The sequence below is a fragment of the Dasypus novemcinctus genome, chromosome X (assembly GCF_030445035.2).
Source record: "Dasypus novemcinctus isolate mDasNov1 chromosome X, mDasNov1.1.hap2, whole genome shotgun sequence".
NCBI classification, from domain to species: Eukaryota; Metazoa; Chordata; class Mammalia; order Cingulata; family Dasypodidae; genus Dasypus; species Dasypus novemcinctus.
This window is the reverse complement of record NC_080704.1, coordinates 110,278,588-110,305,612: the sequence shown is the minus strand read 5'-3', so window position 1 is coordinate 110,305,612 and position 27,025 is coordinate 110,278,588. Positions and strand designations below refer to the sequence as shown.

The following is a 27,025-nucleotide window of genomic DNA, read 5'->3' as shown; positions in this document are numbered from 1 at the left end:
AACAGGATCTAATAAGGGAGGGGAGAAGGGTCAAAAGGACATACCAAAAACGTGAAAAATTTAGAATATAGACTGTAATCTTAAATAACAATGTTAAATTTCTTGAACTTGATAACTGTACTGAAGGGGGATATATAGGTGTACATCCCTGTTCTTGGAAAACATACAAGTTTTAAAGTATTTCAAAGTAAAAAGTTTAAATTTTTTTGAAGTATGTGTTCAGTTCTGTGTCCTAGCATTTCTTAAAAATTTTGAGTGTGTGTGTTAGAGGGGAAGGACAAACTCACAAAGAAAGCTGAGTTGTACTTTGTAAAAACCAAAACTGAGAAATTGGCACAAAATATCCCACATTATTCAAACATTAAACCTTATCCATAGGCAAATGTAATAGTCAATATTTAAGAAATGCTCCATTAAACCACCAAGGTCCTAACTTTCGTAGTGGCTTTAATAAAATAGAAAATGAAACATACAGATTGCTTTTCCTCATATCAGCCAATTACAGTTAGCTGTGGTGAGCAGTTTTTTAGCCACTGATTATTGAAATGGTAAAATAATAATGGTCACTACATAAATCATTAGATCCCTAGAGTAGCACTATTCAGAATTTTCTGTGATAACAGAAATGTTATATAGCCTGTGCTTTCCAATACACGTGGCCTGAAGCCACAGGTGGTTATTGAGTACTTGAAGTATTGCTAATGCAACTAAGGAACTACATTTTAAATTTTATACAATTATAATTAATTTAAGTAAGTACATATGGTTATGGCTATCTTATCGGACAGCACAGTTCTGGACTACTGAAGACAACAAAAACACAAACCCATATATGTTTTCACCTAATATCTAACTCACATTTATTAAAAATTGAAGATTACAGAAAAGCATGAATAAGACTGGCTTTATTAAACAGGCTTAATTAACTTACTTTTAACTAATAAATGAAAGTATTTAATATCACAAAAGGAATTTTTAGAATGAAGTCTATTTCAACCTCTGGAATTAAAAACAAAAGGAAAGCAGCTCGTACATTTTCCAAAGGAGACAGCAACCACAGACTTCCCTCTAGTGGCAAGAGATAACAATGCTGTTGCAAAGCTGAACATTTCTTTTATAACATTATAAATTAAAAAATACTAGGTCAATATATAAAGGAAGACAAATCAGAATTTTTATCTTTTGTTTACTAAGAATGCTAGTCTCTCTAGAAATCTGACCTCTCCAAAGGAAAAAAAAACCAGTGTTGTTAATGACACTTGGGAAACTGGGGCTTTCACAGAGCAAAAGTATTTCTTTTATAAATTTGTAACTTAAAGAACCTCTAGGTCAATAAATAAGGAAGACAAATCTGATTTTTTTGTCAATAAAGATTAAACCTAATTTTCATTTATTATGAATGCTAATTTCTCTAGAAATCTGATCCCTCTAGGGAAAAAAGTAGATAATGACATTTGAGAAATTGGGGCTTTCACAAAATAAAATTTCTTGGAGCCCTAACAAAACTGTGATCACAAGAAAAGAAAGCAATTCTCCGTCAATAAACGTTCTGGGATGGAACATGAAAAGGAGCTGATACAAAAGTATAAGGTATTATTGCAGCAGTATGGTTTGTAAAAACTCAAGGTACATCAAAATAAACAATAAAAACACTATTACAAGAGTTCTTAATAACCAAAGCAACACTTTCCATTCTTATATTCACTTTCAAAGACAGCTCTGCCACACTGCCAGCTGTAATGACAATCATACATACGCATTTAGGTTTAACTACTGAATTACTTTCAAGTACAAGAAGGAAATCAAAATATAAACTACTTTTGTTACAGTTATTGTTATTCCCTCACAGCTTCAGGAAAAACAGGCTTTATATACACTGTAGTAAGTACAGAATATACAGAAGACAGTTATATATACAAAAGTGCACTGATATAATAATACATTTTAGCAGAAATACAGGAAAAGATCCTGGTTAACAATCTGATACATTACAGTATTTAAGACTACTTGAAGATTCTCCAAACCAGTAAATTTCCTACTTTTGCTTTGGTTATGATATTGATGCTATGTAACTAACCTTTGAAATGAAAAAAATTGAAATTTTTAACCATTTGTGAAATGTTTTACATATAATTGTGTTTATCTTTAATAGCTTTTAAAAACAGTCCTACTGAATTCCCAACACAAAGATTTAGAATGGACAATATTTATATTTAAATTAGAGCACCTGAATAGGAAAGTAAATTCATCCACTAAAGGAAGACATTGTCTGCTCCATTCCTAAAAGCCTCAGCTAGATAACTTAACCCCAAGGTTTCAACTTAAATCCCCTAAGTCAGCTACTATTAAAGAGCAAGCAGCCTCACAAGACAAGCCATGGCTTTAAGCCACTGTTCATTAGAACAATTCAGAATAGTGTTAACTTGTCATTTATACATATTAATTCTACAGCTACCTTTAAATAGTCAAAATGCATATGCATAATTAGAGCAATTCTCCCTTTCCCCACCCCCAGCCCTCACCACAAAAAAGAACACAAATTTCCACAGGTTCCATTGACCACAAAGATGCAATGAATAATCTTGACAACAAAGGAAAAGTACTACATATTGAATTCAGAGAAGACCAAACCAGTTTTTCTGAGCTCAGTAAGAGTATCAAATTAAAAATAAATTTACCATTATGTGATCTAGGTTAAAACATTAATAACCTTAATTTAAAATATAATTGGGTGGTAGGAGGCTGAAAATAAGTAACTTTCAATATTGGAAAAAATAAGACAATAAACTTTTATAAGTTACCTCAGATCTTCTACTATACCATGCTTACTCTTAACAGCCAGTTAGTGGAATTTTCAGCATTCTTTCTACACTTTTTGTAATAAATTATTTTTCAAAGAAATAAAAATCAAGTATTCTAAGGCATTATATTCAGATATTATGCTGACAGAGATGCCTAGGTCCAAATAACTCAGTTGATTCACCCTTACTTACCATAATCTCATTTAAAAGACAAAACTAGAAACCAGCCTTAAAGTTAATCCAAAGTTATCACAGTACATGTGTATACAAAAATTTATTTTCTAATAGTCCTTTTAAAGATTCAATTTACCTCTTAAGTTTAGGCATGTTGAATGTCCCTGTGCTCAACACCAACACTATTATTTGAATTCAACTAGTAATTCTCAGGCCCAAACTATAAACTGACTTTAAGGAATACCTACCCCCACCCCCAATTCAAAACAAATTATTTTTCTTGAAGACAGAAGGGCTTAAAGGTAATTTGTTAAAGGAAAGGAGTGTTCTAGCCTTTACACAAATGAATGCAAAGAATCCCCCGAGTTAACAAGAGAACCAACTTGTTATATAATCTCTGTTCTTGAAGTGCTTTTTGTCCATAGTTTGAAAATTATCTTTCCAGGTACTAAACACTATCTGGTTTAAAAAAGTATTTCAGGGAAAAAATTAAAGAATATATTTAAACCAAAATTTAGGTAACTTTCGGTGTTCTTCAATGACCTAGCTAGGCCCAAAGTAAAGTTATACAAATGAAATTTTAAGATCTGATGGTAGAGAGCAGGTATAGCTCAGTGGCTGAGTGCTACATCGCATGTATGAGGTCCTGGGTTCAATTCCGGTACCCAAAAAAAACCCAAAAAAAACTAATGGTTTTTGTTTTATTCTGCACTCTTACCATTTATTGTTTTAGTTTAATGGATTTGTTTACTGATATCTAAAACTGTGGGCATTTTATAAAACCAATTACAACATTCAGATTATTTTTGAGTTTGGAAAAGCCTAATACTGACAAAAAGTACAGAGTTCACCTTTAAGGCACATGAGGCTATACAGAGTAAGCCACGAACAGAAAGTCTTTGCTAAAGAACCTGGAAACGAACAAGACTTCTCTATTGGTCGTGTACTAACTTTTTTGGCTTAAATAGGAAGACATTTGATAAATTTTACAATTTTTAAAGCTGTTCAGAATCAGGATAATTTTCCTTATACTGTAGTTTCCTGCATTTCTTTTTCCTTTATGAGAGGATTTAGCACTTTTAAAAGCTGAATAAAACGAGATGTCCATCCAATCTAAAAAGAGTCATTAAATTAGAAGTCAGTTTTGAGACAGAATAAACCAACCCCTTAAATTCGACTATACACTATGCTACAGTGCCTTCCTTTAATTTCATTGTAAAACTGTAGGAAAAAACATACATTTTTGTTTAATTCAAGAGTCACACTTTTAAAAGCCATGGTGGAGAGTGATTAAAATACCACAAGATCACGAATAAAATGTTTCTGGATATATCTGAGGGGATTTTATCATGCTCTTGGTTAACAAGACTTAATTTAAAAGATGGGACTTATTTGCTCCAACATCATTTCTCATCATCTCACCTTATATTAATTGCTTAGTTAGGGTTTATATTTCAAAAGAAATAACACTGAGTTGGATTTGTTTTAAAATGAGCTCACGAGTATAAAAGATTGAAGAAATCATTACTTATTCCAAGAAAGAGATCATTCAAATTTGAATAGCAACTACATGAGACACCAAAACAAAAAACTGAAACACATTAGCAAAGACAAAAATGGCTTTTGTTTATTTTATGTTTTTCTACTGTTGTCTTTTTTTTTTTTTTTTGAGGGGAGGAATGGATAAAGATTCTTTGATCTTCTATTTGGATCATAAGCAAACCCAAGTTGTTTAATTTTTTCTTTTTATCAGAAGAAACATTTTCAATCACCTCTGAACCAACGTTATGGGCTATCTCTAATTTATAGTACTGCAAAGACAGTGCATCCAGATTTACCCAAAACTTCATGGCACACTTCTATAAACACTCAAATCTATATAAACTTTTTAAATTGGTCTGTGGCACTTTGGCAAACTTGTCTAATAGTGACTTAAGTAAGTTAAATCTAAGATAATAAGACTATGTGATTGTTGGGAGCGAGTACAGGAACTGGTCTTAATACATCATGACCCTGTTAAGGGTTTTCTTTTACTGGTCATTTTCAAGTCATTTGTTTCCAAGTATTCAAGAGATAAATGTTGCTCTATTGTCTCCAAAACTGGCTATTTTCCTTGAAGAGGAGGTAAAGAGACCATCCAACCAGTCTCAAAGATTTTTATTTTGCTATGAGGAGGTAGAGAGTTCAGCTATATTTACTCTACTCTCCATCTACTCTTCCTGTACTTGGAAGGGAAAACATGACCAGGTTGACCCTTTCTATCTAACTCATAGTATTCTGGGGCCAAGCCCCAAGCTCTCTTTGGACCCTCTAAGCTGGTTAAGAGCACCAAAGATGGGGGAGGAGGAAAAGTCAAGACAACTCCAATTGAAAACCACATACAAATAAATGCTTTCAATTTAGTAAAATTTTAAAGTATACATTTAGTAGTCTTCAAAATGTTGCAACCATACCTCAGACTTCAGCAAAGCTGCAATGTAAGAATTTTTATCCTCAGCTTCAATTATTTAACCTTCAAGAACCAAAATGAAATTAAAATTTCAAAAAAATGTAATTGTAAGCAAAGCTTAAGCCTTTCTGTCAACTGAGAATTGAAAATTTAGGTAATCTTTTTCTTAATGAACTACTTGACATAACAAAAGTGTTTTTAAAAAAAAAACTGGAAATCCTATTAACCCCTGGACTTTAGAGTTTAAAAAAATACTGATTACAACTCTTCCTACAGAAACATTACTACCTCTAAAATGTTATCCACAAATAAAATTAAGAAAGTCAGAAAGCAGCTTGATTGTCAGTAGTATCAGTTTCCATCTTTTTTAACCCATGTAAACGTTCAAAGGTATGTGGTAGAAGAAAATGATACACTAATTTCTATTATTTAACATTAATTCTAATGTTAATGTAAACATTAATTTCTAATGTTCATTACAACAAACTCTCTATGAAAACATTTAAAGAAACTCCATGCTTTCACATTTGAAAGTAGAGTTCTATTAATAACCAACAAGTTAAGATATTTTCTATTTGTCTGCTGCATGTATTTCTAGCAACTTACAGTGAAGTTTAGCAGAATTTTAAGGGTTTTCATCAGCTAATGTTGAACACTAACTTGTTCTCATGCCAGAAGCTGTTATACCAAATATTTAAAAATTAGAGCTGTGCTGAAAAAAACCTACAAAAAGAACTTAAAAAAGGGAAAGAGAGAGAAAATCTGCCCTTGAGACGGTTTTTAGAGCCTAAAATTTCAGAAAGTAATGGAAAAGTATAATTTATTGTTTTGCCTAATTGCTTTCTCCACTGAATACTAATCTACAAGGAAAGCTTCAAGTCTAAAATTCAGCTACTAGTAACAGTATTCCATCAGTAGTCACCAAGTACAGAAAGAATTCCAAAGTTACATAAAGTGAAAAAAACAAAAACAAATCCATCAGGAAATATATTAGGACCTGTTCTTCTATCTCTTCATTAATAATGAATGAAAACAGACCTAAACCTAATGAAGGCACTATTGTAAACAGCAATCCATCTCCCAAAACCTCAAAAAAGGATTTCCACCAAAAACTGAGAATTATGCCACGGCCCTTTAGAAAAAGTAAACTGATACTACAGAAAAGAAATCCTAACATCAAAGGAAACAAATTACCTTTATACATGTATGTATACTGACATTATTTGTCAGAAGTACCTTGAACTCTCCTAAACTGTAAAGTACTAGTCTTTGATAAAAGCTCACTTAAGTACTTAAAGTTTAAAAAGTCAAAACATTTACCTAAATCAGTGTTTCTTAAACTAGTATGTGCATCTGAATCACCTGGAGAGTTTGTTAAAATACAGCACTGGGCCCCTTCTCCAGAGTTTCTGATTCCCTGGGTCTGTGGCAGCACCCAATTTTGCATTTCTAAAAACTTCCCTGGTGATGGTGATGCTGATGCTTGTGGTCCAGAGACCACACTTGAGAACCACTGGCATAAATGATTAATGGTACATCAGCACAGCCCTAATTAAAATTTTGGTCAAGATGCATGTAAACAAATCAGGATAAAACACTTTAATGCTTAGAACACTGATAAATTCACCCTTATCACATCAACACATCTACATCAGCTTCATGGTCTTCCTCAGTCACTTTCAAGGACAGCACTTCTTCATTAAGAAAGAGCCCACTGAGCCTCTCCTTCCGAGCCTGCCTCTGCTCTTTCAGCTGCCTCTTGCGTAAGGCTTTCTGCTGTAACTTCCGCTGCTTGGAACGCTTCTGTCAAAATAAAAATTTCTAAATCAGTAAGATTCAATTCTGGCATATCCACCCCAAAGCATTTCATGGATCAAATTTTATATTTTCAGAATTTTAACAGATGTTCAAATTCATCTGCAGTATGACCCTTGTTCCAATATGTGAGCCACTGGATTGGACTTGAAAATGATTTGTCAAGATTCTATTACGGCATTTAACCAATGAAATCTTTTGAGTAAGAAAGGCTGAAATTCGATCATTTTGACTAGTTATGGATAACCGGTCATTTCAAAGATTTTTTATCAAGTTAATGTACACTGGTATCAATGCATAGCAAGCACACAAGTAATACTAGGAAACAATACTGAATACAAATATAGATAACATTGCTGAAACCTCTAATTCTTGCCATTTTAAGATGCCTTTCATTGAAAAGCACTGGCAATTTTAAGATGGCTGGGGAAGATTCACACCTTTCTCATATTAGGCAAGTCTTTATACCATTTTAGAGGTCCATTAGGAGCCCAGTGGGTACTCTAATCCTCATCATTGGTGAACTGATACCAAAAAGGAACAACAACTTATCCAGAGAAATCATCCCTTGGTAACCAAAAAAGTTGGCTGTGTTTCTGCTACTTTGGTAAGAGCCAGGGAAGGAATCATTATATCTTGAAATCATCACTGGATTCCCAAAGAGGTCTAGAGGATCCCCTTATTGTCCTAAATTGGCTCAAGAATCTGCTGCTACTAAAAGGAAACAAAGCCCTGTGCTAAGCATGACAGACCATTCTATACAAACTTATACCTTTTTTTTTTTTGAAAGGGCCCAACAATATATTCAGAATTTTTTCAACTGTGAAAAGAGTGGACAGTAATTTGAGAAGGCATTATTACATTTTTTAATTAGCTAAGAAGAGATTAAAATATTTAAAAAGATATTTAACACACAGAAAATATATACAGAACATTCTTTGGCACTAACAGACAGCAATATCAGTAACAGAGTGAGATTTCCTCAGTAGTGAGTTGCAGTCAATATTGCAATTTGAGAAACATTCATTATTTCTATAAATTTATCTTACTTAAAGCAAACACAAAAATCACATAAAATTGAATGTGATAAGGTTATGGGTCAAAAAAGTATTTCAAAGCACTCAACCTAGAGGGCTTTGTTCAACAGCAGAGCATCCTGCTTGTTCAATTAAAATCAAAACCCACAGGCATATAGAAAGGAAGCTAATTTTAACTCTTCCAGAAATTTATATGAAGTACTAATGTTAATATTGAAAGGTAAAGCTTTGTATTGATTAGATGTTTTACTTTTGAATCCCGAATCCGCTCTGCTGCACTTGCAGACAGGTTGCTGTCACTGTGTGCTCGACTCATGTTGGCACTGGAGTTTGAGGCAGAGTTTCCAACACTGGACCCACTGCTGCTTGCAGAACTGACCATGCTGGCACTGCTGCTGCTGGCACTGGCACTGGTACCACTCACTCCACTGGTGCTTGCACAACTAAAGTTGCTTCTCTTCCAGGCCTCTCTTGTAGGCCGTTGGCGAGGGCTATGCTCCTTGATATAGTTTCTGACCTTGGAACATACAGACAAAAACTAATTAGTGTCACACCTTGACATTCTACCCTCAAAACGCTGGAGAAAAAAAAGAGAGAAAAAGAAAAGAATATTTTTGAAAGTGCTACAAATGTACAAAGGCAGAATACAAGGGCAATGGAAATCTCTAAGTAAAGAAACAAGTACCAGAAACATTGATGGTATTCAAAATTCTAGGAAACATGGTATGGAGCTAGATTTTTTTAAGTACATTAAATATAGTCAGTAAATGGAAGGCTATTGGCCTCTAGTATTTAGGTTTTTAAGAAAACAGCACTGTGGAATAGAAGCTGACAGCAAAATAAAATCAATGAGATCAGGCATTTTTTAAAGGTCTTCATTTAAGTGACTGAAGTAAGTTACTGACTATATCTAAGAAAAGAGTATTTCCTAAATCTTAGCTAGAAGCCAAGGGTACCTGCCTTAAAATGCAAGGCCTCAATTTACCAGACCAAGAGAAAATGGCCTAGAATGTAGAAAATTATAGTATGCCTGTTGAGAGAAAACACTGAACTGACAGAAACTTTTTTGTGAATGATGATAAACACAAAAACAAAGAAATCAGAACGTAAGCAAAGAAGCATTCATCCATGTACTAGAGAAAAAGAGAGGAGGAAAGACTATATTAGGAGATACCAGAAAAGCACATTTAAGAGTGGCACAGGGAAAATTCATTAGGTTTTACCATACCTGGGTTCAATTATTCCCTAAGACTACTCAAATCCCTCTGCTCATTCACCAAAGTACAGCTCTCGTTAATCCGTATTTTGATAATGTCACTCCATCCCTTGAAAGCTGAGTTAGAATAAATGTATATCCTAGCCTGACCACCCCTTACATGATGAAATTAAGTTTCAAAGCCTACTCAAATTAAAGAGGAGGCTCCTTACTGATAATCTATTCATGAACTATTGTGATTAGTAATCGAAGAAAATGTGGCAATGGTGTGGAGAAAGTGGTCATGGTGGCTGCTGGGGGTAGGGAATGGGAGGAAAAGATGAGATGTGGAGGTGTTTTCCGGACTTGGAGTTGCCCTGGGTGATGCAGCAGGGACAGTTATCAGACATTGTATGTCCTCCCATGGCCCACTGGGTGGAACGTGGGAGAGTGTGGGCTATGATGTGGACCATTGACCATGAGGTGCAGCGGTGCTCAGAGATGCATTCACCAAATGCAATGAATGTCTCATGATGATGGAAGAGATTGTTGCTATGGGGGGAGGAGTGGGGTGAGGGGGGTGGGGGGTATGTGGGGACCTCGTATTTTTTTAATGTAATATTAAAAAAATAAAGACAAAAAAAAAAAAAGAGGAAGCTCCAGATTCACACCAATTCTAGAAAGGTACTGTAGGTGAGGTGAACATAACTTTTAAGAACACAGTGTGTTCTCTAATATTACCATCATTTTTTTCTAGTATACCATTTCCCAGGGGTGATTTTGACTTTAATTATCTATGTATTGACATATTCAAGTCTACATTTTATAAGGCAGTAGTATTTTCAATGGCTGTACAATTTGTTTTTTTCTTTACATACCTGCTTCAGTTTTTCATCTGTGAGGCAGTTAAGTTCAATAATAAACTCACTGTCTGTAGGGGAGATTTGAGCAGAAGGATCAATAATTTTAATAATATCAAGTTGCTCTCGAAGACCCATCTCAGTACTGACTTTACGACTCAGATACTCAATATATTCCACCTGTGTAATGAAAAAATACAACAAGCTCAATGCTAAAAAAAACCTCTGATCTTAGTATGTCATTTTTATTGTGTTTTATATTATCAGTAGCACTTAATATAAATAGTTCCCTGCAAAACAGTTAAAGCTAAAATTTGGATTCACTAAGCAATCCACACTTACCCAGTATATTTAAATAGGCAATAAATTAAGCTTCACATATTCTCCATGTATATGCTTTTAATTAAGAAGGATAAGATCTCTACCTGCTCATCATTTGTCATCGCACTCCAAGGAAGTTCATCTAAATTCCGGTGCTTGTTTTTCTTCTTAGGAAGCAAGCAAGGTGAACTGGGAATACTGGGTATGACATCAGAAAGGACATCACTCCCACTGGCAATGTCACTGCCTGGTAACTTTATAAAAATAAGGGGTTAGGGGTAGGGAAAAAATCTATATAAAAATGCATTTTAAAAATCACAGCATATTTCACACTGATTAAAAGTTACTTTAATATAAGACTACTAGCAAATACAGAATGAGAAGACATTAATTCTTATCTATGCCTATTTTGGACAAAGCAGCAACATCAGTGTTTTCATTTTATATGTTCATTCATCAATGAAAGATATTTTCTGAAAGCTTAAAATCATAAGCAAGACTTGTTAAAATGCTAACAGTCAATCATTATTAATGTTTTTAATTTATAATGTGAATGCAGAGTAGGGCCCACACACATAATGAATAAGGAGCACTGGTCTATGTCTCAGGAGACTCAAGTGATCTGCCTGTAGCTGCCTTTTTTGCCAGACACCGCACTAGATGAACTGCTAATGTAAAGATAAATAAGTCATGGTCCTTATCCTCAAGTTTATATCAGCAAGCTCCAGAAAATTAGAATACTTTAAAAGATGCTGTTTAAGCTCAGGAATTCAGCACCTTGTCATTGAGCCTTATTTTGGGATTTATGCTCCCCAGTGTAAAACAGTTACACTCATTTATAGATTCTCTACACATGGCTCTTCTCTTTTATGTGAATCTATAATTAGAACTATACTTGATAAATATATGTCCCAGAGAACTTAAATCTTTGATCCATCCATGTGCCAGTTGAACCCTGAATTTCAGCAGAGTTGCAACACCTCTCCAGTTTATTGACCTTACCCAGGACAACGAACAAGGAAATGATGATGGACAATACCCATCCCAAGGAACAGAGAGTGTCTGCAACTGCAAACAAGATAGTTCCATCCATCTGCCCCATGGGATCTCAGCCCCGTCTCAATTAGAGGCAGAGTGGGTATCACCATCCCAGAATCCTCAGGATTAGGGAATGAACAATGGACTAAAGTAGACTTATTACTATTCTAGCAATGTAAGAACTCTTATTATTGATATAAGGGCAGTGGCCACCAAAGGTTCTGAGGAATGGGAAAGGAAAGAATAGGTATAATATGGGGCATTTTTAGGATATTGGAGTTGTCCTGCAAGACACTGTAGTGACGGATACAGGACCTTGCATATTTTGTCATAACCTACAAAATTGTGTGGGACAGAGTATAAATTATAATGTAAACTGTAATCCATGGTTAATAGCAATGCTTCAATATCTGTTCACCAGCTGTAACAAATGTACCACACTAATGAAGGATGTTGTTGATGTGGGAAAGTGTGGGAAGGGGAGGGAGTGAGGTATATGGGAATCCCTTACATTTTTTATGCAATATTTATGTAATCTAAACCTTCTTTAAAAATAAATTAATTTAAAAAAAGATGCTGTTAACATAAAACAAAACACATTTAAGACCAAAGATATTATAATAGAAAAATTAGGAAAAAAAAGAGACCAGGAGTATAAAGAAAAGAAATATAAAAAAACCAAACACACAGAAAATCAAATCAATTTGAGTGGCATAATAGCAAAATTATATACTATAATTTTATACTGCCTATTCAAAATCAGTAAATATAACCAATTACAATTGGATTAACTTTAAATGAAAGTATTTAAGTCATTCCTCAAAACAGATGAACTCTCTCTCTCCTATAAGGAGTATATAATTTTCAAAGATACTGGTTTCATGTTTACAAGATACAAAAGAGTACCCTTTTTTTGTTGGTTCTATAGATTTTGTAATTATATCTGAACTCTGATTTAAGCTTTTGAAGTTACCAAAACAAGAGTTCCTTTAGCCATGAAGACTATTACAATTCAGTGAACACACAGCATTATACTAGGCACAGTGGATAGAAAGAAGTGTAAATCATGGCCTTTACACTGTACTTGGTAAGATAAGACAATAGCACAAATATAAAGTTATACAACATAGCACATGACAAATGCCAAATTTGAGATAATAGGTCATCAATGGAAATATCTAGTGGATGGTTAAAGGTGCAGAAATAAAGGTTGGAAGAGTGATAAGGGACAGCAGGCAGGCAGACTGGAGAGTCAATCATATAGGAGATTGAAGAGGGAAGCCACAAAAATGGAGTTGATCGCTATGCATGGTGATACATGTAATTTAGAATGAAATCGTCTTAAGTTAGGGAGAGAGCATTCTTTCTACAACCCCGTAAGTAACTAATATTCTTTTAAAAACCACATTTTAACTTTGACAAATCCAAGTGCATAAGTGACTGCCAACAATTTGTATGCCTTCCTTTACAATCTCACTGACACTGCTTGAATTGTTTACCCTTAGTCCTAACATTATCAAGGCACTGTTATGAAAGGATGGTTGCTGAATGTACACATGAAGACCATCACTTCGTAAGGGCAAAAAAGATAATGTTGTACTGTTTTCCCTTTGAAAGCCTTCAAATCATATTATTACTACATTAAAGATCTCTCTGGGACCCCGAAACAAGATGAAACACTCCTTATCAGATGAAAGGCCTCCCCTACTTCAAGCTCCTTTGATAAATGAGGTAAAGAAATACCTATACTTTCAAATTTAAATAAAATTTTTCATCTAAACTTCTAGCAAATATCTGCTAGTTGCCAAGCTATATGCAAAGCACTTAAATTTGTGCCTTTCTGTTTATGTGTTGGGGTTGGGAGTTGTAAAAAAAGGCAGTAGTTCTTTGGCCATTTCATCACATTGAAGCAAAAAGAGCCCAGGCAGAGTTCAAACCCCAGCTCTACTACTCACTAGCCATGAATTAATCTTGTGTAGGTTAATTCACTTCTTTGAGTCTCAGTGCCTTCAGTAAAAGGTGGTTAATGCCATTCATCTCAAAAGATTACTGAGAGATTTAAATGAAATAACATGCCTCACACATAGGAGATGTCCAATAAATAGATGTATTTTTCTTTTCTCATCCCTTGTCTTGGTTTTCAACCCTAAAAAAGATAACATAAACCCTCAGAGAATGCTGCATGTTGCTGAAGTGACTGGGTTAAGTTTCACGAGACAGTCTTTCAGCATGCAAGGGGAAAAAGATAGACATTCAGGTAAAAAGAATAATTTCAAAAAATCACAGATGGAAAAAAATAGGGTGAGGTTAATAAGGAGACCAATATGATTAAAACAGAAAATCTGTGCTAGGGTTTTGAAAGTTCAACAGAAGCTATTATATAGTATGTATAAATAGGCCAATAACATTTTCTAAGTGGAAGAAGTAACTTGATGAAATTGGTCTTGAAGAAAGTAAGTTAAAAAACAGTATGGGAGGGAAACGGCTGTGGCTCAATTGATGGACTCCCATCTACCATACGGAAGATGAACACAAGCTGTGAACACAAGCTGGCCCACGCCCTTGGAGAGCTGACGGCCCATGCCCACAGAGAGCTGGCACAGCAAGATGATGCAACAAAAGGGACAAGCAGACACAGAAGAATGCACAGCGAATGGACACAGAGAGCAGACAACAAGCAAGCCACAAGGGGTGGGGAGGATAAATAAAATTTTAAAAAATAATAATAAAATCTTAAAAAAAAAAACAGTATGGGAATAAAATAGAGTGAGGAAAGGCTGGATTCAAGTAGGAAGCTCTTGTGATCTAGGCCTATGCTAAGATAAGTAAAAATGGAAAGAAAAATAGAAACAGACATGAAAAATTTCTATGAAAAAACAATTTACAAAAGTTGCACTGAGATGACCAACAGACCAAAGCATCAGATGATCACATGTTGAGACTGAAGAAAACTAGCAACATTTCAGTCACACAACCCATCTAGAATAATGCACTTGAAAACCTCAATATTTACAGCAAAATAACTGAAGAAGTTTACAGATTTTCTAGCCCAGCACCCTAATTTTACAAATAAGAATGATGTCCAGGGAGGGTCACACAATTAGTGGTAGGATTCAAAGTAGGATAAAAGTGCAGTGCTTTCAATTATATCTAGCAGTCTCACCAGGCAGGTAGGGTGGAATGAGAGAAGCATGCAATTTAGGATAGGCAGTTTGTGGTGACAATGGGAAAAGCAAGGACAAGTATGCTTTAAACAGACGAGTCATTTTCCATTACACTATAAGACATGTCATAACGCATAATCTAGTTTTTTCCATGGAAATACTGTAATTGGAAGTTACATTACTGACCAAGGACTCTGCAATAGATAATAGGTTGACATTAAATAATAAGATTATCCAAGAGGAAATGTCAAGTAGTCAACCGGAGAAATGGGTTTAGAGCAGGAGATGTTCAGCAGAATTAACTATAAGGGCTATTACATATTTATTACACTAGCAATTATCCATTTTGTTAATATATTTCAAAATAAAAAGGTTTAATAATTCCCCTCCCACATTTTTCATGGACAATAATATTTGGCTTATTTATATTACAATCAGTAATTGTGACAAGTAGGGAGAATTAAATCAAATTGCTGTCATATATTCTGCAGAATGCAGCAGAATTTTATGAGTAAGCCCATTTTTATAACAGCTGATATGTAATTTCAGATGACACCTCTAGGTTTCAAGTGTGACAGTTCTCAAGCTTTAAGACAAGTCAACTATATCTTTAAAAATAAAAGGACTGCAAGCAAAGAAAAATATCAGCAGACAAAAAGTAAGATGCTACTTCATTCTAAAGTTAAAAGCCTGCCTTACCAAGTAGTTAATATTTCTCTTTCCAAAGAATCTATGTGAATTGTTTATATTTACTTTTTTAAAAAAAAAAAAAGTTATTTCTCCCCCTTCCCTCCATTGTCTGCTCTCTGTGTTGATTCACTGTGTGTTCTTCTGTGTCTGCTTGTATTCTCTGAGAACCGATCCTGGGACCTTCCAGAGTGGGAGAGAGGTGATCATTCTCTTGAGCCACCTCAGCTCCCTGGTATGCTAAGTCTCTTATTATCTTTCCTCTGTGTCTCTTTGTTGTGTCATCTCGCTGCATCAGCTCTCCGCATTGGCCAGGACTCCTGCATGGTGTGGCACCCCTACATGAGGTGGTACTCCTGTGTGGACCGGCACTCCACATGGGCCAGCTCACCACGTGGGCCAGCTTTCCTTCATCAGGAGGCCCTGGGTATCGAACCCTGGACCTCCTACATGGTAGACAAGAACCCAATTGCTTGAGCCACATCCGTTTACCCATATTTACTTTTATAGCAACTGAAACATCTGTTTAAAAAAAGATTTAAACAGATGCAGGTTTCATTACAACAGAGGTCATAAGAATTTTTAAACTATAGTAAACCATTTTTAGTCTATATTAATCCTAACATATAATTTGTAATTACCTCCTCAGATAATTTACTACATATCATTATGAGGTCCCTCAAACACAAAAGAGCATTTGAAATCTTTCGGCATATTTAAATAACAAATATCCATGGCAACAGAGTACCCATACTCCAATTTCAGAAGTGGGAAAACACATTTCTAAGGCAGGCTTGATTTTTGTTGCAATGTCACAGTCACTCACAGTAAGTGGTTGAGGATAGTTTTCTACTCTAACTACTCATGAAATAAGTGAAGAAGCCAGTAACTAAAAGCAAAAAAAAAAAAAAAAAAAAAACGCTTGCCATCTTGCAACATTATGAATGATGAGAACACTAAATACATCACATGAAATAAGCAGAAAAAAAACATTTCTCAGAATTACCAGGACTCCATCTGATTACACTTTATTACAATCCTTGAAGTCTGATTTTAAGTACAAAGGTACACTTTAAGAAAAGAGACAGAGAATAAAAAGACACACACAAAGATGCTCATTGTTGTTTTCCAAATTTAGAAAAAAATCTGAAACAGACATAAAAAGAGGAATAGTTTCACAAGTTCTGATACATCTAGTAGCAGAAGAAGTGTACAGTCATTGAAAATATCATGATGAGGATTATGAAAAAATTTATGGTATGTTAAATGAGAAAAGCTTACTACAAAGTTTTAGCCAGAAGGAGGAACACTTCCTAACTCTCTCTATGAGGCCATTATTATCCTTGTATCAAAGCCAGACAAAGACATCACGAAAAAAAAAACTATACATCAGTATCCCTTAGGAATACAGATAAAAAAATCCTCAACGAGATACTAGCAAACCAAATCTAGCAGCATATTAAAAGGATTATATGCCATGACCACATGAGATTTATTCCAGGAGTAAAGGGGGGTTCAACATATAGAAATCAACGTAATACACCATATTAAAAGAATGAAGAGGGGCTGCCACGTGATCATATCAATAGATACAGAAAAAAGCATTAAACAAAATCCAACACCCTTTCATGATAAAAACACAAACTAGGAAAAGAAAGTCACTTCCTAACCTGATAAAGGGCATCTGCTAAAATCATACTTAATGATAAAAGACTGAAAGCTTTTCCCCTAAGATCAAGGTGAAAACAAGGATGTCTGCTCTCATCAGTTCTAGACAATGTTATATTCAAGTTCTAGCAGGACAATTAGACAAGAAAAAGAAATAAAAGGCATACAGATTGTAAAGAAAGAAGTCAATCCCTCTCTATTCACCGATGACATGATCTTATATATTCTTATATATTGAAAACCCTGAAGAATAACACACATACACACACACAAACTGTTAAAGCTAATAAGAAAGTTAAACAAAGTTGTATAAAACAAGCTCAATATTAAAAAATCAGCTGTATTTCTACATACTAGCAATGAAAAATATGAAAAGGAAATTAAGAAAAGGATTCCATTTACAAAGCATCAAAAAGAATAAAATACTTAGGACTAAATTTACCAAGGAAATATAAGACTTGTACAGTAAAAACTATAAAATATTATTAAAAGAAATTAAAGAAGACCTAAATAAATGAAAAGACATTTCATTCCATGTTTGTGGATTAGAAGACTTAATATTGCTAAGACAACAATATTCCTCAAAGAGTTGAATGAAATCCCTATCAAAATACCAGCTGCCTTTTTTTTTTTCAGAAATGGACAAGCTGTGCATAATATTCATAGAGAATTACAACGGACCCCAAAAAGACAAAACAACCTTAATAAAGAAGAACAAAGTAGGAATGCTCACACTGTTCAATTTCAAAACTTAACTATAATGTTACAGTCATCAAAAACAGTTTGGCCTTGCCGTAAGAATAGACATGCAGACCAGTGGAATAGAATTGAGGGCTCAAAAATAAATCCTCAATTTAACACCTTAAACAAGTAACCCTTAAGAGTTTTCTCAACATAGTTTCAACCACGTACCTGACAATCTCCCATGTATCACTGATGTGGAGACAGTGGCCACAGCAGTTGCTAAGGGGAGGGAGCAGGAAGAAGAGGTGTGATATGGGGGCATTTTCAGGACTTGGAGTTGTCCTGAATAATATTGCAGGGACAGATGCAGGACATTCTATATCCTGCCATAACCCACTAATTGGACTGGGAGAGAGTGTAAACTACAATGTAAACTATAATCCATGCTGTGTAGCAGTGCTCCAAAATGTATTCATCAAACACAATGAATATACCACACTAATGAAAGAAGTTGTTGATGTGGGAGGAGTGGGGGAGGTGTGGGGTATGTGGGAACCTCTTACATATTTTTTAATGAAACAATTTTTGTGATCTATGTATTTTTTTAAAGACAAAAATTTAAAAATTAAAAAAAAAGAAAAGTTAAAAAAAAAATTTTTTTAAATCCTCATAGCTAAGATCAAATGACTTTCAGCAAGGCTGCCAAGACCATCCAAAAGAGAAAGAAGTTTTTTCAACAAATAGTGCTGGGACAACTGGATATCCACATGAAAAAGAATTAAGTTGGATCCCTATATCACACCATATACAAAAATTAACTCAAAATGGATTAAATGTCTGAACTGAAATTATAAAACTCTTAAAAGGAAGCAGAGGTGAAAATCTGTGTGACCTTGGATTAGGCAAAGGGTTTTTTAGATGTAACACCCAAAGCACAAGTAATCAAAGAAAAAATGGACTTCATCAAAATTAAAAACTTTTGTGTGCCAAAGGCTACTATCAAGAAAGTAAAAAGACAACGAGAGAATGGGAGACAGTATTTGCAAATCCACCTATCTGCTAAGTGTCTAGTATCTAGAACATATGAAGAACTCTTTGCACTCAACAAAAGACAAGCCAATTTAAGAAATGGGCAAAGGATTTGAATAGACATTTCTCCTCAAAAGAAAAGACTAAAAAAAAAAAGAAAGAAAACAGACAAATGGCCAACAAGCACATGAAAGATGACTAGTATCATTAGTTATTAGAGAAATGCAAATCAAAACCACAATGAGCTATCACTTCAGACCCACTAGGATAGCTAAAATAAAAATATGGACAATAGCAAGTTCTGGCGATGACATGGAGAAATTGGAACCCTCAAGCATTGCTAGTGGGAATGTAAAATGGTACGGTCACTTTGGAAAAATTTGGAAGTTCCTCAAAAGTTAAACATAGTTATCCCTTATGACCCAGCAATTCTACTCCTAAGTATTAACCTAAGAGAAATGAAAGTATATACCCACATACCTAAATGTTCATAGCAGCATTATTTGTAATAGCCAAAAATGGAAACAAACTAAGTGCCCATCATCTGATGAATGAATAAACAAAATGTGGTATAGTCATACAATGGAATATTATTCAGCCATAAGAGGGAACGAAGTAGTTTCATACTATAACATAAATAAATCTTGAAAACATTATGTTAAGTGAAAGAAGCCAAACACAAAAGGTCACACATATTGTATGATTCCACTTAAATGAAATGTTCAGAATAGGCAGAATCCAGAGAAAGTAGATGTGTGGTATCCAGGGAAAGGGAGCAGGGGGAAATTGGGACTAACTGCCAATAGGTATGGGGTTTCTTGTTGGGGTGACGGAAATATTATGGTTTTAAATGATGGTAATGCCTGCAAAAGTGAATACACAAAAAAAACACTAAATTGTACACTTTAAAATTATAAAAATGGTAAATATTTTGTTATGTGGATTTTAAATCTTTTTATCCAAAAGTATTTACAACTACATGTAACACAGGAGCATTTGAAATCATATAAAATATAAAAATGGAGGGGTTGCAGATTATTTTTTCTTCTTAAAAACTTCTCTTAATTTTCAGCGCAGATTATTCATAAGGGCAAAAAACTGAAACCCATATAGCCATCATTTGGTGAACTGATTAAATTAAGAGGTAGCTATCAAAAAGAATGAGATATAATTCTCTTCATAAACTATTGTGATTAACAATAAAAGAAAATGTGGCATTGGTGTGGAGAAAGTGGCCATGGTGGCTGCTGGGGGTAGGGAGTGGGAGGAAGAGATGTAATGTGGGGGCGTTTTCGGGACTTGGAGTTGTCCTGGTTGGTGCTGCAGGGACAGTTACTGGACATTGTATGTCCTCCCATGGCCCACTGGGTGGACTGTGGGAGAGTGTGGGCTATGGTGTGGACCATTGACCATGACGTGCAGCGGTGCTCAGAGATGTATTCACCAAATGCAATGAATGCCTCATGATGATGGAGGAGGTTGTTATGGCGGGAGGAGTGGGGTGAAGGGGGTGGGGGATATATGGGGACCTCATATTTTTTGAATGTAACATTAAAAAAAAAAAGACAAAAAAAAGAATTAAAAAAAAAAAGAATGAGATATATTGATTGGAAACAAAAAAAAAGGGGGGCCAACCAGTAGCTACAGTATGTGTGTGTGTGTAAAACGATATGCATACATACTTATATCTGCATGAGCTCTTAACAGTGGTAAACCTACCAGAGTGGACTTTTCAATCTGATGCCATTCTGTATTATTTTATATTTATAATAAAAACTTGTTTGAAAAAAATAAAACTTGATTCCTATTTTGGAATACAACTTGGACTATTTAGATGGCTTTTGAACACTTATTGTACACAAGGAAAGCTTCTTTTAATGCTATTGTCTTTTACCAACAGAAAATGGGTGTTGCAAGAACATGATTTTTCTGAGAGAATACACTAATTATAAAGCAGCATTTTCAAACAATTTGTCACAAATCTATTTCACATGGTATATGAGCCACAAGACGAAAAAACACTGTAAGGCAAAGAGGATCTCTACATACAAAAAGAATACTACAAAATGAGAAATTATACTGTATTTCTGATAACAGAACCAAAAATTATGTATTCATGGTAATAATTATGTTATCTTAGATATATAACATGGCCCTGAAGTAAGTAAGGACTTGTGCCTATGAAGACACAAATGTTATTTATTATAATGTAGGAAGAGTAAATTTACTTGGATTCATACACAGAAAGGTACTGATGATTTGTAATAATGATAACATTATACAAGTATTAAAGTACACGAAAATCTACAAAAGGCAGCTGTTGCATCAGAAGCCTAAAAGGTACATTAGCAAAAATAAAGGATACATATTCCATCTAGTTCTTAACCTTAAAAAATGTTGTCAGAAAATCAACAGGATAGGATAAACACAGAAGTTTACTTTGAGACAGAGAAGAAAACATCGAAATAGAAATTCAAACTATGTAGTAATGGTGCCAATAAAAAATAAACCTACCTGCCATTCGAATTCACTATCTGACCAGTCCCAGTAAGTGCTAATAGAAGAGGATACATCACTGCAGACACTTCCCTCAGGGAATAAATCAAAAGAAGTGAAGTCTTGATCATCTAACAGGGAATAGCAGTCATCCTGATCGCCAACAGAAACTGATGAAAACAGCTCCTCACTGCACTCTGAGCTGGCAACACTTGTTCCACAAGAAGTTAAGTTCCACCTTCAAAAACACAACACAAAAGAAATCACAAAGGAAACTAGAGCATGGACATAATATTCAGATATTAACAGGACACATTATGATATTTATAAGAAATGTGAAGGTAGTTTTAGGTGTGATAGTGATATTGTGATTATTTTTAAAAGAGTCCTTATCTTTTAAGAATATATTCGGGAATATTTATGAATACTTATGAATAAAATATATTTATGAATGAATATGTCTCAAAATAATAAGGAAGGGAGTTGGGGAGTGGATAGGGGTATAGATGAAGGATATATGAATATACCACATGTGAATAATTGTTGAAGCTGGGTAAGGGCACATGGGGTTCAGTATATTATCCTTTCTAATTCTGTATCTGAAAATGTCGATAATAAAAATTTTTTTAATGTATTTAAAAAGGAATAAAGTAAAGTAAACTTTCATCCATAAATAAAACATTAGCATAATGATTATGAGTAAGCTCTCTAATGAGACTGAGTTCAAATTTTCACTGTCACTTCTAAGCTGTTTGATCTTAAGTAAATCACGACCTCTCCAAGCCTACATCATGTTTAAATGCGGTATTTTAAAGATGAGAATGCACACAGAGTACTCAGCATATAACAGCTATTATTAAATTGAAAGCAGAACCATTGCAGAGCAGAGAAAAGCACCAACAAAGTATATAGGCAGAAGCTCAAAAATGTTTCTTAAACTTGAATAACTTTTACATATTATAGTTATGCAGGCTCATTGCAAAGATTTTGAAGAGTGAAAGAAATTAATATGACTAATAATTCTATGCCAGAGTTCTATTCCGGGGTAAAACCTAACATTTCATATTGTGGCACTTTTTTCTACATGCATGCATACATATATATTTCATAGAATTAGCAATCATTGTGCATATATCCTGCCACCTAACATTATATATTGAACATTTTCCCAGGTTTATTACTTGAAAACATTTTGACATTATATAATATTCCATTGATTGACAGTATCATAATTTATTTAACCTTATTATTCCAATAATAGAGAGTTAGTTTGTTGCCACTTTTTTTCTTTTTGCTATTACAAATAATACTGAGATGGGCCTTTTGGTTTAGCCAAATATACTGAGTCAGAATAGTTTTCCTTGAAAGGAAAATATCAGGTCAAAGAAAATGAACACTTATAAGGTTCTTGGTACAGTTAGTCAAATACCTTTTGGAAAGACTGTATCAATCTACACTTCCCAGGGTAGTATATAAATTGCTCATCTCACTATACCCTTTAGAGCACTGATGTGTTTATTTTATTATTTTGTAATTTTTACTTATCTGATAGAACAAAATTTTTATATCAATATTGATTACTAGCAAGATCAAAATTTAAAATATTAGACATTTTGCTACCATGCTTTTCTAAGTGTTAATGTTTTCCTTACTGATTTTGTAAGAGTTCTACATGCATTAAGGATATTAACCTTTTGTCTGTAGGATTTGTTGCAGGGTTCTTGGTTGTTTTCTTCTGATTTTATTCTTTTTGTTCATGAAATATATCTGTTTTCATTTGTAAATTTCCACCAGTTTTACACTATAAAAAGATAATCTTCACTGCTTTCCCAAAAGCTAAGGGAATAAATCCTTAAGATAATGATTTAGTATTGCTGGTGCTAATAAGCTGCTGAAATAATCACTTCCTAAAGAAAAGCCTATTATTTATTTATTATTATGCCTCCCCATTCTTCATTAAACAGTTTTTCTTGAATTATATATTCTACTTTTTAACTTCCCCCTCTTATTTCGTATGGTTATTCTTAACTCAGAAGTCCTTGTTTATAAATTTTGGGCAACCCAAATAATAGTATAACACTTTTTCTTTTGAGCTGAATGTAGAGCATTTTAAGGTAATGAAACACATGTATGCACGCATAAACACACAAAATTATAGTTCAGTAAATATAAAAGCATATGTGAATAAAATTTTATCAATAGGCAAAAAAAATAAACTTTTCCATCCAAGGATCCCAGAACACCTTGAAATATTACTTAATTTCATGACATGCGTGCTAGGTAAGCAGTATCCTCATGTTTTAAAAAACTGGCACACCTGATAGAATTAACCGAATTGCCCAGGTCTTGCAAAAGGGCAATATAAAAGCTGTGAAGAGTAACTCAAATTCTGTCCTGGAGATAGTAAACCTTATCTCCATGTGTCCTGAGCAGACTATTTTTTCTCTTGTGTCTTCAAATTGCATGTGAGTTTGTTAACTTTATTCATTTATCCATTCAACAAACATTTAGTATGTTCTATGTGCCAGGTACTGTACTAGGTGCGAGGAAAAGCTGCTAGAGGATTGTTTTGTTTTTGCATTTTTTTAACTTTACTTTTAAAAAAGTTTTAGATTACAGAAAAATTACATCAAAAATATAGGAGATTCCCATATACCCCACCCCCTCCCACTCTCGAATTTTCCTCTATTAATAACACTTTACATGTGTGTGGTATATCTGTTATAATTGATGAATAATTGAAGCACTGCTACTAACAAAGGTCAATAGTTTACTTTATGGTTTACACTTTGCACTGTACAATTTTATATGTTTTAACAAAATGTATAATGGCTTGTATCTGTCATTGCAAAATCATGAAGAACAAATAGGAATTGCTCTTCAGCTTGAAAAAATTCTGCAGAAAGTCTTAGTAGGGAAAACGTATGTGTGAGGGGGACAGATGGGAACTCCAGGCTTTCTGTAAACGAACAACTTTTCTAAAAAAAAAAAAAATGAACATGAAATAGATTTTTTTTTAATTCTGCAAGAATTTGTTTCCTTCCATGAGTAATATGACATTTCCTTTTAAAAATTTCTGTCACTATTTAATAAGCTAACCATCAGAAAACTGAAAAGGGAATCAGGAATTTGCTTGATTTGCTTGGTTTTGTGCACTGACCTTAGGGCAAAATCAGCATGTTCCTCAGTTTTCCAGACTCATTACTACATAACAGGATTCTGGATATTCTCAGAAATCTTTGCCTTTTTAGAAAAATTAAAAGTGCTAAGCACATAGGTGAAACAAACCATTCTTAAAAAATACAAAAATGTTATTTTTACTATTAAAGATTATTTTTAATTCTGTATCTTCTGATTTGAAAAGATATTTTTATTATTTTAAGGCAATGTGGGTGAAAGCAAAGTAGGAACTACTTTTATCCACTTCTAATGGGAGTATAAATTGGTATAAACTTTCTGAAAAGCAATTTGGCAGTATATCTATATCAAGAACTTTAAAAAGGTTCATTTCTTTGCAAAGACTCAAGTAATTTTCCTTCTAGGACTCTATCCCCTTCCCCAAATAGAAATCTGGAAAATAGATGCATGCATAAACATGTGCATCACAATCTTTTATATACTAACCAAAAAAATGGGAAATAAATGCTCCCAAAACATGGGGAATAATTAAATGATATATCTGAATAATGGTATATTTTTAATCATTAAAAATCATATTTTCAGACTACTGGGAAAAAAAACCACTCTCAATATAAGTGCAAATAAGCTGGTCACAAATTGTATACAGAGCACAATTTTTAACAATTATAAATGGACAGAGAAAGAACATTACAAAGAATAAAACAAAAATGTTAAACAGCTATTATCTTTGGGAAAGGGATCATGAGTTGTCTTTATAGATTTTTATATGTTCATAATGTTCTATAATGAGCTTTCATAATAAAAACTTAAATGTGACTCTTTTATACTGTAAATTTCAAACTCTTAATGAATGCCCATTGTGTGCTCAGCACTGAACTATTCAAATTTACAAAGTTCTTATGTCTTATTCCATGAAAAGCTACCTAACACTAAGAACTTAGCTATACATACAAAATTACTCTGAAAGGACCATTCTCCAAAATCTTAAAAGAAAAATGTTGAAATAAAATCTCAATGAAACGGTGTTTAACTCAAAAACTAGGCTGGCTGACCAAATTTAATTAAAAAAAAAAAAGTAAAGCAAAGAATTTTATCTACAAGGTCTTTCAGCAAGAATATACAGACTTTCAAATGGTATTTTGGTAAATATCCATTTAAATGTCAAAATTAAGAAAAGAAAATGCACCGCATACATATGCCTCTGTAGCCTCCTCCTCTCATATAGACCTAACCATCACGTAAAGCCCTAACATAACTGCTGAGCACTGCTGAATAAAGTCATACTGCCAAGCTGATGAAAGTCATTCCAAATTCAGGCTATACATTCATGTTCAGGAGAAAGTCCCACAATCCTCACTGACTCCCTGTCAAAAGCCCCCAAAAGGCCACCTAGACCTCTGCTGATAGCCATCAAGGCTCCAACTTAACAACTACCACTTATTCTACTTACTTGAGTTCTTTTTTTTTAAAGATTTATTTATTTATTTCCCTCCCCCCCCCCCCAGGTTGTCTGTTCTCCGTGTCTATTTGCTGCCTCTTCTTTGTCCGCTTCTGTTGTTGTCGGCATCATCTTGTGTCAGCTCTTTTTGTTGTTGTTGTTGCATCATCTTGTGTCAGCTCTCCGTGTGTGCGGCACCATTACTGGGCAGGCTGCACTTTCTTTCACGATGGGCGGCTCTCCTTATGGGGCGCACTCCTTGTGCCTGGGGCTCCCCTATGCGGGGGACACCCCTGCGTGGCAGGGCACTCCTTGCGCACATCAGCACTGCTCATGGGCCAGCTGCACACGGGTCAAGGAGACCTGGGGTTTGAACCATGGACCTCCCATGTGGTAGACTGACGCCCTAACCACTGGGCCAAGTCCACCACCCTTACTTGAGTTCTTTACTCTCCTCCTAGCTACCTCAATTGTCTCAGGATCATTACCTGTCCTTCCTTCCCCCTCTACTGTCTTGGAAGAAAAAAATTCAGTCTTATCTGAAGGCTAATCCTTCCATTTGGGCTTTCGAGTACATCCTCTCAATTTCCCACCATCCCACCCTCTCCCGTATTTTTACAAGTGGGGCTACTTCTAAGAAGCTAAAACCTCTACTCTAGGAAAAGAAAAACTAAACAAAGCAAAAAAATGAAGAAACCCTCATTCCCCTCTCAAATTATCATATCTCCTTTCTTGTTTTCTTTGATAAATGTACTGAAAATTTCCTTCTATCCTTTGTATTCTGGTTTTATTCCTATCAGGTTACTGGACTTCCTGTTCTGATTACTCCCAGATCTGTTTCTAGCCTGGATATTTCTCCAAAGCCAACTCCCATTCTCAACTTGTTTTAATAAATCCCCAAATCAAATTTCTCCTGCCTCTTTTACCTATCCCATTTCATGGAATGTGGTTCTCCCACCTACAACCCACAGCTCCTTCAGTAAGTACCTCTTAAAGCTAAATCTAGATAGGAAAACTGTGGGTGGTTC

General features: G+C 34.4%; 1 protein-coding gene across 2 annotated transcripts in view; it reads right to left on the bottom strand.

Annotated features, from left to right (window-relative positions):
- Nucleotides 1-835: 835 nt before the first annotated feature.
- The window catches only part of FAM199X (family with sequence similarity 199, X-linked), a 31,971-nt gene continuing 5,781 nt past the window's right edge, over nucleotides 836-27,025 (bottom strand). The window contains exons 2-8 of one of the 2 annotated variants that reach the window (XR_009184392.1): nucleotides 21,437-21,656; nucleotides 10,757-10,906; nucleotides 10,350-10,511; nucleotides 8,527-8,793; nucleotides 7,052-7,227; nucleotides 5,429-5,487; nucleotides 836-4,088 (exon numbers count right to left, since the gene is read on the bottom strand). Coding sequence is in view for 1 of the 2 variants with exons in the window: in XM_058291618.1 (XP_058147601.1) it covers nucleotides 7,057-7,227; nucleotides 8,527-8,793; nucleotides 10,350-10,511; nucleotides 10,757-10,906; nucleotides 21,437-21,656 (970 nt within the window). In the remaining variant the exon portion in view is untranslated. Of the gene's footprint in view, nucleotides 7,228-8,526; nucleotides 8,794-10,349; nucleotides 10,512-10,756; nucleotides 10,907-21,436; nucleotides 21,657-27,025 lie in introns of both variants that reach the window. The other variant, XM_058291618.1, reaches the window with a different exon arrangement.